This window comes from Pieris napi, chromosome 16 (assembly GCF_905475465.1).
Source record: "Pieris napi chromosome 16, ilPieNapi1.2, whole genome shotgun sequence".
Lineage (NCBI taxonomy): Eukaryota > Metazoa > Arthropoda > Insecta > Lepidoptera > Pieridae > Pieris > Pieris napi.
In genome coordinates, this window is record NC_062249.1 from 9,314,430 (window position 1) to 9,325,915 (window position 11,486).

General features: G+C 34.2%; 1 protein-coding gene across 2 annotated transcripts; it reads right to left on the minus strand.

Moving 5' to 3' along the window:
- Positions 1-1,576: 1,576 nt before the first annotated feature.
- LOC125057473 (AT-rich interactive domain-containing protein 1A-like) lies at positions 1,577-4,812 on the minus strand. Of its 2 annotated transcripts, XM_047661198.1 has the most exons (4): positions 4,735-4,812; positions 3,754-4,621; positions 2,430-3,387; positions 1,577-2,234 (listed from the first exon to the last, which is right to left on the minus strand). In XM_047661198.1, the coding sequence occupies exons 1-4, from the start codon at positions 4,741-4,743 to the stop codon at positions 1,697-1,699; spliced, it is 2,373 nt and encodes a 790-aa protein (XP_047517154.1). In that variant the 5' UTR covers positions 4,744-4,812; the 3' UTR covers positions 1,577-1,696. The 2 variants fall into 2 exon arrangements, with proteins under 2 accessions (XP_047517154.1, XP_047517153.1); XM_047661197.1 differs by having other exon boundaries at positions 1,577-3,387.
- Between the last annotated feature and the right edge of the window lie 6,674 nt (positions 4,813-11,486).

Genomic DNA, 11,486 nt, shown 5'->3' on the forward strand with positions numbered 1-11,486 from the left:
TTGGAATACATTTCCATTCAAATCCTTTAAAGTTATCATTAACAGGAATATTATTATTACTTTTACAGCCTAAATAGAAATATTTCGTATCAGCATCAAATGTTTCCTAAAAACCCAAGTCATAAATTAATTTAATAGTATACGTGAAGAAGTTGAACTAACGATGGCTCATTAGATTCATGCGTGAAGTTTTTAGTTTTGTAACAATTTTAATGTAACGTTGCAATGTAAGTAATGTTCATGTAATCCGTCTTGTTTATGGTTCAATGTTATGATGAGCTTTTAGTATTTTAAATGTCATAAGGATGGCGCTGTTACATGCGAGCCGTTGGGAGTTTCCATATGCGATAGGGGTACAGCCGAGGAGTGGTTTAGTAGGTATTTCTCACCCGCCTCTCTGAGTAGCAGAGTGGTTGCCTGGTGTGTGTGGAGTCCCACATATCCCTGTTGTCTTCCAATTGCGGGGATAGCGTAAATTTCTCCACGACACTAAAAATACTTTAAAAATATTTTATAAATATACAATAGCTAACGATACATTCATGCCGGACCATAAATTAAGTTACATACAATTTCTTTTTCTGTATCGCTCTGTGTATAATCTGTATATCCAATGAAATAAAATTCGCAAAACAATGATTATATTACCAAGTAAAAAGTGCTTTGAAATTGAAAGCTTTAATGCTGTTAGTTTTTACCCATAAACCAAGGGTTAATAAATATAATAACCTACAATAATTTTTATTTGAAGACTTTGCTTTTTTCTTAAACAAATATATCTATTGATTAATTAGCTTTATTAATTTTCAGATTCTAAGAATTATATTCTATTACATATTTTGTGCCCTACTAAGAAGTCGACTAAACGACAATTAATGAACCCAAAGAAGGTAATACCAATTGAAACGCCATCGTTGCGGTCTTAATAACCCTTCTTTCTTGTTTTAGTAATTATTTTGTCGTGTTTTGTTTCAATTACAATAATCTTATAAGATTCGATAGAGATAGACAATCTGTGCTGGGGAATTTCAGTTTGGAGAATTTTGGGAAAAAACTATTTGGAAATTTAGAAATATTTCTTATTCCGAACAATATGATTGTAATAAAGAATGATTCAATTTAAAAGTTGTTATTTTGAATCACATCATGTTTGTGTGCCTCAAATATTTCTTTTAAATGGCTTTTTTATGAAAATGCCTCTATCTACCCAAATGTATTCATGTTTGGGATTTAATAATATCATCTCATGATATTTATGACAGGCCAACAACAAACCCGAAGCCCTCAAGGTAGAATTTAGTGCAATTTAATAATTTCTTAGTAGGCTCTACATGTTTGTCTTACTCAATCGTTATACTGATCCGTAATGTCATGCTATCATAGTAGCGTTGCGTGTTCTATAGATTGACCTTTTAAACCTATAAAAAAGCTTCGAGTGCGTGAGCGTAGATTGAGATGTTTCGTAGGAGTATTTTTAATATAAATTATCCGTGATATTACACTAAGTGGTAATGAGCAAGGAAGTTCATGAGAAAGAGAAGTTTCAATTGAATTAATATAAATACACGAATTTTTTTTACATCATTTATTGCCATGATCACTTGGTGATCTTAAACATAATAAATTGTTCTATTTACAAATGCTCGATAAACTATTTTTTACATTTTAATGCCTCTTTCGTTGTATATAAACTATTCTAGTATTTGTAGCCTTCTTCTGCGTTATAGCTTGGTGGTTGACGAGGTCCACTGAACTGTTCCGGTTGGTTCGCAGATGGAAATACCGGTTTTGATCCTTGATCTTGGGTTGGTCTGTTGAAACCAGACGACGATCCTTGAATTTGAGAAGGGTTAGTCTGGCTTTGACCTGGATTCTGATTGAAACTAGATTGCAATGGGCCCTGGCTTTGAATTGGCTGGTTATAACTAGTTTGTGGTGAACCAAATGCAGGTTTATTGGCACCAGATGGTATCTGGCCTTGACTTGCTGGTTGCCTGAAACCATTTTGCGACAACTGATTTTGGTTGAAGGGTTGAGATGGCCGTTGGTACTGGTATGGTGCTTGAATTGGTGCGGTTTGTTTCGCAATAGAGTTAGCGACTACAGGCAAGTTGTTTGAAGTAACTGAAACTTGGTTTTGAGGAGCACCATTAGGTGTATTGAAACCGTTTGAGGAAGGTGTTATACCTTGCGTGTTTTGTTGATACTGTTGGTTTAAAGGTCTGTTCGAAAATTTGTTTGACGGGTTGGTTTGATATTGATTTCCGCCCTGAGGCTGATTAGGGAAACTTGGCCGCGCTGTGACCCCAAAACCTGAATTTCCTGGTTGATACTGAGAGCCTGAAGACTGTTGGTTGTAATTTTGCGCTGAAGATAATTTAGACTGAGGTCCCTGACCTGGTTGGTTTGAAGAAGGTCTGTTCGAAAATTGGTTTGACGGGTTGGTTTGATATTGATTTCCGCCCTGAGGCTGATTAGGGAAACTTGGCCGCGCTGTGACACCAAAACCTGAATTCGCTGGTTGATACTGATAGCCTGAAGACTGTTGGTTGTAATTTTGCGCTGAAGATAATTTAGATTCAGGTCCCTGACCTGGTTGGTTTGATGAAGGTCTGTTCGAAAAGTTGTTTGACGGGTTGGTTTGATATTGATTTCCGCGCTGAGGTGTAGCACCCTGGTCTAAGTTTTGAAAACTGGGCTGATTAGGGAAACTTGGTCGTGCTGTTACGCCAAAACCTGAATTTCCTGGTTGATACTGATAACCTGAAGACTCTTGGTTGTAATTTTGAGCTGAAGATAATTTGGACTGAGGTCCCTGACCTGGTTGGTTTGAAGTGGGCTTAAAACCAGATTGTTGATATTGTGACACTTGACTAGGTTTGAAATAGTCTTGCCCACTCGGTATTGTTTGAGACTCAGGTCTGGAGGCACCGTTGAAAGGGTTTAATTCCTGTCCATTTCCAGATTTTGAAAATGGAGAGTTTGAAGGGATTTGGGATCCAAACTGGGGACGAGATTGGCCGGGCTGGCTACCAAAAGCTTGTTTAGTGTCCTGTGTGTTCTGAGGACGAGAGTACTCGTAGCCAGGTCTTCTCTGTAACTGAGCTTGGTTAATTGATCCTGCATTCTGATTGAAAGACCTGATCGGTTCAAAACTCGAAACTCCATTTGTGAATCTATCCTTGTAACTAGTCTCACTTGTCGGTACATTTTGGAATCCAGGTTTTGTTTGTTGAAATCCGATTTGAGAACTTGCTGGTTTATCAATTGGAGCGGTGTATTGTTGAGATGAGAACTGGTCTTGTCCCTGAGGCTTGTTTATAGAAGTGGCGCCTGAATAACCTTGGGAATTATCTTCGTTTTCATAATCTTCTGGACGGTAAGCACCTGTAAATATAATGGCAATTATAATTTATATTTTTAAAATAAATTACATCAAAACAGAAATGAATCAATTTTGGTAAAGTTGAATTGAAGCGTTCAATGTTTATGCATAAGTAAATGTAAGGTTAACATGATTATTTAGCTGTCTTAGAAAAAACATATACAAAATAAACTACGGTATTTCATCAGTTCAATTTCTTAGTTACTTGTATTTTTTTTCATTTATAATATAATTTAATAGCGATATTCAAGTGCTACAAAAGCATGCAAAATATCAGTAAGTTTTTTTTTTAATTTTGAAACACTAACGATAATTATAGTTATTTACTCGTTAATTAATCACATATATATTATTTTATTAAATCTTACCTTCTTGTGTGCCAGCTGCGGCAGCTTGCGCATTTTTTTCTATCGACCTCAATATTTCCTCAGGAATTGGGGGCGGTGTGGGTAAATGTTCTCCTTGTGGTTGGTAACCTTGTTCATCGGCAGTATACGTAATAGTGTAAGCTTTTCCATCATCACCAGTATATGAATACCCTCCTTGAGCTTTAACACCACCAGACGCTACGCCTGTTTCCTCAGCAGTTATTCCGTTAGTTGTTTCAAAGCTGTAAGTAAATCTGTCCCCGTCGTTTTCGTTGACGTATTTGAGGATTTCAGCGTTTCTATCAGCAGCCGCCTGAGGGCGTTCAGATTCAGGGCGTGAAGAACTTCCTACAAAGTTTTGACCGTTTATCTGGCTGTATCCAGAGGGTGAAGCAGCATTGGGTCCAAATGAATTACCAAAAGATTGCTGACCCAATTTATTGGGGGTATTTGATTCCAAAGATTGTGGCTGGTTACCTTGAGAATTACTTGGTCCAAAACCTGAAACTAAACCATTATTTCCTTGGTTTGGTGTGCTGTCCGCAGGTCCATACACCTGGCTGGGTTTCGTCGCACCAGATCCAGAAGTAAATCCAAATGGGCGGTTCGATTCGAAATTCAAAGATCCTGACTCTTGCTTGCCTGGCGTTTGTTGATTACCTTGACCGAAAGAATTAGGTCTGGAAGGCTGTCCAATAGGTGGTTGTCCTAATGGTTGGTTGGCTGGTCCTGTCGTCCCGAAATTCGACACGCCTGGAGCTGTTAAAGCTCCCGGACTACCACCAGCAGAGCCCGCATTAGCCGGTGGAAGATACGTTCTATCTAATTTATCCCCATAGCTACATGCTACTATCGATAATAATATTAGCTGAAAATAAAAGTAATATTTTAGTAAAATATTTTCGTGTAAAAAGGTTTTAAAACAATTTTTTCTACTGTTAAAGTTGTTTGTTTTATGTATGGGTAAAATTCAATAATTACCAGCTTCATATCGGTTGCTAGATGTAAGGACAGACACAGAATGTACCGTTCGTCAGAACCATGCTATATTTATATCTCGAAATTCGTTCACCTTAGTTACTAAAAGCGCTCACGGACCTAACCTTTGACTGTAGGTGAATCTTCATTTCACTGTGTGAGTGCCGTCTTACACAATTTTCCGATCGATTTTGTTGATACACTAATTATTTTGATCGACGATTTGTTGATTTTGCGAAGGCACGCGACTCATTGTATACATATAATAATAATAAACGAGATATATAATAATTATTATCTTTATTTAAAACAAAATATAGTTGTTAAAATTGTTTAAGGTTTCCCTTTGTTGGTGAAACTATTTGAAATATTATTATTTCATACAGCAAATTTAAAAAAAAAAAACATCATTAAGAGTACACTCGCAGTAAAACCTCCTTGGGTCCTCACTAGGGTCTACAAAGTTATTTATACCAGTATATTAAAAAAATATGATTTTTCAATGAATTAAGATTTTTGCTTGATTAGTAAAAATTCATATTATCACGATCCTCATCCTACCAAAACTATTTCTCAAATATGTTGCAATTAAGTTCATTCCAATTACTTTACGAAAGTGCTTAACATTATATTATAATATTTATTACAGTTAGTAATTGGTATTCGTTACAGAAGGGCATAAAATGGTAATGTGTTAACAGTGAAATGAAGCATAGCCTTTACGAGCTATACTGTATTTGTTATTTAAGTAATTAATCAATAATATTAATTATTTAGCACCAATGTATTATTGTGAGATATCTAGTAACCCAAAGTATGACTTTCACATTTATTCATTTTTCATTATGGAAATGAATACGATCTCGTAACTACGAGAAAAATGCTTAAATAATAAGATCCTCCTGCGTCCTGGGTTCAATTCCCGGCGAAATAATAATTATTTCATATTGGTAATAAAAGGATGTGTAGCTTACTAAAAATGTAGTGTCTGTATAATTGGAATACAGCACTTTAAATGGAAATTCGATTATTATTGGAAAATATATTTATTTCCCAACAAAAAATTCTTATAAATAAATATTTATTTTATTCCCATTATTTTTACCTCAGTTGAATTTGGTATACATCATAGTCGATGTATACAAAATGTAATTTTCAAATCTTTGTAAAGTAAAATATCGTGAGAAAATCGTTAAATAAATTTATGGAACCTAGTTATTGCGTCTGTTTAAAATTGATTCATAAGGCATTGTTTCATTCGTTAGTAGCGAAGACCCTCGACTTGTAAATTTATGGAACTACAGAAATCAGAGTTTATAGAAACCTACATTACATCGACAGTCGCCTTACTTACGCCCGAACCCAATAATCAATCCACAATCTCAGATTGTTTTCAAGACCGTGACAGTCGATCGATCTCTTATCTGCATCCCAATAACCAAACCCTACGAAGACAATCCATTTTTGGCGATAAAATGCTCTTTGTCGTTCCATTTACCCAGTTTTCACTCATATTTGATAATCAATGTAAACCAAATATAATAAATAAATCCGTACAAATAACATTAAAATATACATTTGTATGTTAAAACATAACAGTTTTTTTAATTATTTAAAAAACTGGTGTAAGTTAAAATCTGTTAAAATAATTAACTGTTGAAATTGAGCTTTCGTCATGTGTCATTTTCATACAAAGGTCTATCCACAGACACCGATACGACCTCCAATGGATAGCTTGTATCGACAGATGGCTATTACAATCAGTCGATTGGTTATTGGCACACTTGTTACAACATTTGGATTAAGATTACTATCTCAGATGGTGGATTATGGATTGAGATAGATTATTGGGTTCGGGCGTTAGACGTAACTTGAAAATGCGTATACTTACATATTTGGAACAGTGGCTCCATCTATTTTTAAAACCAAGAGTTCTTCGTCCGTTATCACACATATAATTTACACCTAGAGGCGTAATAATTTAATTCTAGGTTAAGCATCTTAGCTATTTAAAATTCCTAAACAATTGTGAAATGTTAAGTATGGTGTTAATTATAGTCATTCATGTTCATAATTCGTTTTAAGTTTTTGTTGTAATGCCCTTCAGAGGCGCGATTCACTTAATATTAGTTAAATGACGGTACTTCGTTAAAATTTATATGAATGTAGTTTAATTTAGGTGAAACATGTATACACAAAATCTGTATCAATATGAAGCTTTGTTTTTACCCACTGGTTCGAACTGAAAATTATTTTTATTTTGTATAATCATAGTTATTAAAAGTCCATAGCTAAGTTTAGTATGTATGTAACTCTTACTTTCTTACAGACAAACAGATATGGTCACTTCTTAACAAAATCAAACACTAGTTATCAAATAAATTACATAATTCACAGTTAGAGACATCGACAGTTTTTGTTTAAATATCGCGTCAATACGACCGATAATTTAAACAATTTAAAGAAGGCTTAGCAAAGACTTCAAATTGTTTTCTCTAGTAATTTAAAATAAATTTATGGTTAAATCATATGGCCTTTTCATGAATGTATGAAATTATGTTTCGCGTGTTATGCGTCGCGTAATGCTTTGTGTTAAAATTGTTAAGTTAACTATTAAGTTTGTTATGTAAGACACATGTATTTTTTACTTAAAAGGGTCCCCAAATCCATATAATACATTGTTATTATGAATAAACACTTTTTTTTATTATTTAACATAGCAACGACAAATTCTATTAATTTTCATACAAAATAATGTTTTAATAAGAATATTTTTTATAGTTTTCAAATGCAATTTTCAAATTTTATATTTTCAAATTATATAAAATTATAAAAATAATCAATTAAATATGTAAAGGTAAGTTGGTGAATCAGCCTTCTGTGCCTGACACAGTATGGTCTCGATTTTTGGTCGAAGACGAGTTTCGTATCGAGTAAATTCGGACATTACGGTAATTCAAATACACCACCCACAAGTGTCGCTAGGAGCAGCTACAGCCGCTAGGCCAACACTGCTCCACCACTCTAGCATGTACTTCAAGTACAATGAGGATCGAAAATCAGGGGCTGAACTACTTCGATAACATTGCTGATCCATAACATCATATGACAAGAATGCATATTTGAAAAAGGAACAAAATTTGTCTACAATATTTATTCAAATTAAGAACCCTTACTGCCTCACCCTACCTTGCCATTGCAAAACCTTCCCTAACTAAAGCATTGAGGTAGCTATAACGAAATGTACGTATTATTTGTTTAACTCTGCGTGACTGTTCATCAAATGACGCTAACACATCAGGTCATCTCGCCCACGATTATTTCGTGAATGAGCTAATTTATAATGCTAGTTATTCGATCTGGCTTTAACCATATATGATACATATTTTATGATAAAATTAATAAAGCCACTTTAATACAAACTGTAAAAATACATATCAAATGGGTGTTAGTTATGTTATTATACTCTTAGTCTACGTTCAAGATTCAAGATTCAAAGCCTTTATTTCAACTAATACAATAGAAAGTTTACAAAATATAAATGTATATAAAAAAGTTCTTTAAGAAGGTTTTGTTGCACAGCTGTCTTCTTGTACAGCTTGCCTTTGTGGCACAAAGGTCTCCTCCAGTTGTTTCCAGTGCTTCCTATCCTCGGCAAGTCTTTGCCACAAGGACCAGTGGCTTTTTGTAAAGTCATCAGCCCACCGCGCACATGGTCTTCCTCTCTTTCGCTTGGTGTTGTAGCGAGGTGTCCATTGAGTGACTTTTTTCGACTATTTTGCTCTCTATCTAGTCTACGTTAGTTATTGTTATTTCCGTGTCTTTGTGTTCTGCAGACAGCCCTTTTGGGTTAAAAACCTCCTCCTGAACTTTCCATATAGGTCTGTTGTTACCACCATCCAATTCTCCCCAGAAACCTTAACTAAGTCGTCAGCCCATCGCTTTTTGGGTCTTCCCACGTTTCTTTTTCCTGGAGCTCCCCTCCAGCGAGTGGCTTCGGCGGTCCATCTTATACATGCACACCTTGTAATATTTCCATTTCAGCTATAAGGCGTGGGTTAGCGCGTCGGTGATCTTCGTTTTCACCATGATATGGTCCCTAAGAATTGTGTGGATCTTTTTTAAATTTAGGATGCTCCATTGCTCTCTAGTCACCTTCGACTTCACTTTTTCCGTTAACGTCGAGGTTTGGCTCCCGTAGACCAGGCATGGGAGGATGCTAGTGTCCATAACAGTAGGCTATTTAAAAAATTCTTTTAATGTCCATTCCACGCTTTTGATTCCCTTATTGCCACTTCTTCCTCAATATTATCTTTAGTAAAGGATATTTGTTTTCCTCAATATGTGTATTTTGTAACATAATCTATTTTTTTCTTCTAATATTTATATTTGGCTTTCGGCTGTTCGTTTTCTTTGTCTTTTGTTGTCTTACTTGCGTTCACTTTTACACCAATATTAGAACTCTACGGGTTCTATATTATTACCACCGTTGTTTGATAGGCTACGATGAATGCACGTGGATGTTATGATAGGTTCTATTCCCAGGAAAACAATATTTGTTTCGGTTGCCAGTATGGAAAATGTTCAATGAACTATGATGGTTTATTTTTATGTTTAAACAAACATTATATAATATTTTTACATATTTAGAGCATTACGAAGCGTTATTGACGTTTAAAATTCTATGTTATTATAAGTAACAACCGACATCAATATATTTTTTTATTGAAAATATAATGAAAATTTTATTTTATTTTTAAGTAATTCTTTCCAAATGGCGGAATTTTTTAAATAAATAAAGATCATCAATTAATTTGGCATCATTGTTTTGAAATGTTAATTTTCTTTGCATTTTTTGGTCCCAGGTTCTTATAGTAAAAAAAAAATAGAATTGTTTAAATCAATGAACAAGGTTCATAAGACGTGGAGATAAAACTACTTGTGTATGTACGGATATTTTGACCACGACCTGTGAATTCTATCAACCTGATTTGTTGATGGTTTTTTGTTATTGATTGATGTGTCCAACATTTAATATTACAGATGGTGAAGGCTAGACTTACAACAGATATTTAAAATCAAAATAGTAAACAAAAATATTAAGCCTCATTTGTTTAGTAAAAAGACAATTGTTATCTGTCAGTTTATTTATTACGATTTGCGAATGCTTGGGGATAAGAATAAAAGTACTTTATATTCCGAATATAAGCTATTTAAGAAGCCTTTTTCATATAAGTAGGCAGAGACTACAGAACTTTGTATATAGATAACTTTTGCCTTGTCATAAAAAAATACATATTATACATTTTCTCAAACATATGTAAATATCAATTATATTGCGCAGTGTTAGCCTAGTGGCTTCAGCGTGCGACTCTCATCCCTGAGGTCGTAAGTTCGATCCCCGGATGTGCACTAATGGACTTTCTTTCTATGTGCGCATTTAACATTCCGTCGAACTGAGAAGGAAAACATCGCGATGAAACCGGCTTGCCTTAGACCCAAACAGTCGACGGTGTGTGTCAGGTACTGGAGGCTAATCAACTTCTTGCTTATTAGATTAAAAAAATTATCATGAAACAGATTCAGAAAAGACATTTTTTTTATTGAGAAAAAGCTTGCCAACGCTCGGCACACTGACACATTGGTAAAAACAAACACAAAATACAATTTTTAATGTGACAAGCACTTATAGGCAAACATGACATACATATAGACATCATAACCTATTATTAAACAAAACAAATATTACAAAAAGAAAACAAAACAATTACTAATCAAATAAAAAACTCTAATTACAAAAAACTAAAGAAAAATCCATTTTATAGTGTGAGGGGAGCAACTATGTATATCCAGAATGAGAGTGAATCTGAGATCCAGACCTAAAGAGGTTGTAAGGCCGATTTACATTATCTTAGTGTTTAGGAGAGTGCTTTAGGATAGTACTTTAGTTGAAACATGTAAACGCTACTTGCTTTAGTAAACTCTACGCTAAAGAACTTGCCTTTCAAGTTGTACTAAAGCACTCTCCTAAACACTAAGATAATGTAAATCGGCCTGTAGCGCCACTGATTATTATTATTATGTAAATATCAGTAGTTTATATAAGTAAGCGTTAACTAAAACAGACAACAGACAATTTTAAGTATCTCAATTTGGTTCGATATTACAAAACAAACCTGTCATTTATTATAATTTAGATTATGATATCCTAACGTAGGTTTCTGTATTTTAATCGCAAAACGCACCTATATTGTTTCAAGCTCTGTGAACCTTTTTTGGTCAAAAATACAATTCTACCTAAATTTATGAACATTTTTACATATTTACATTTTTATAGACAGAATAATAATAAGAAAAAAGACTAAATAGGATAAGCGTAGGATGAAAAAAGTGATAGTATGTTAACTTCAAGGATTCGAGCCGTCATCGTGTCACGCAGTTGATTTTTTTATTTATATACATACTCCTAAGGATATATTTTCCTTATTTCCTATTTTTACAGCAACGTTATAGTAATATAATATAAAAGCAATAAACTAGACATTATGAACAAGTGTGTATTTTACAATAAATAAATTTTGTAGTTTGAACGCACATATTGAAAAATTACAGGACAAAATAGACAGTTTTGTTTTTGGGTTAAAACGACTAAAGGAAACTGTTAACCATGCTATGGTATTAGCTGCTTATCATGCATATTATGCATGATAAGCAGCAAAAAAGTGGGAGTAAACCCTGAACAAGACAGCTTATGT

Excerpts from the sequence above, each read along its gene's own strand:
- LOC125057473 (XM_047661197.1), bottom strand. Across the intron at positions 3,388-3,753 it reads CGCAGCTGGCACACAAGAAG|GTGCTTACCGTCCAGAAGAT; the intron begins GTAAGATTTAAT and ends TTATATTTACAG.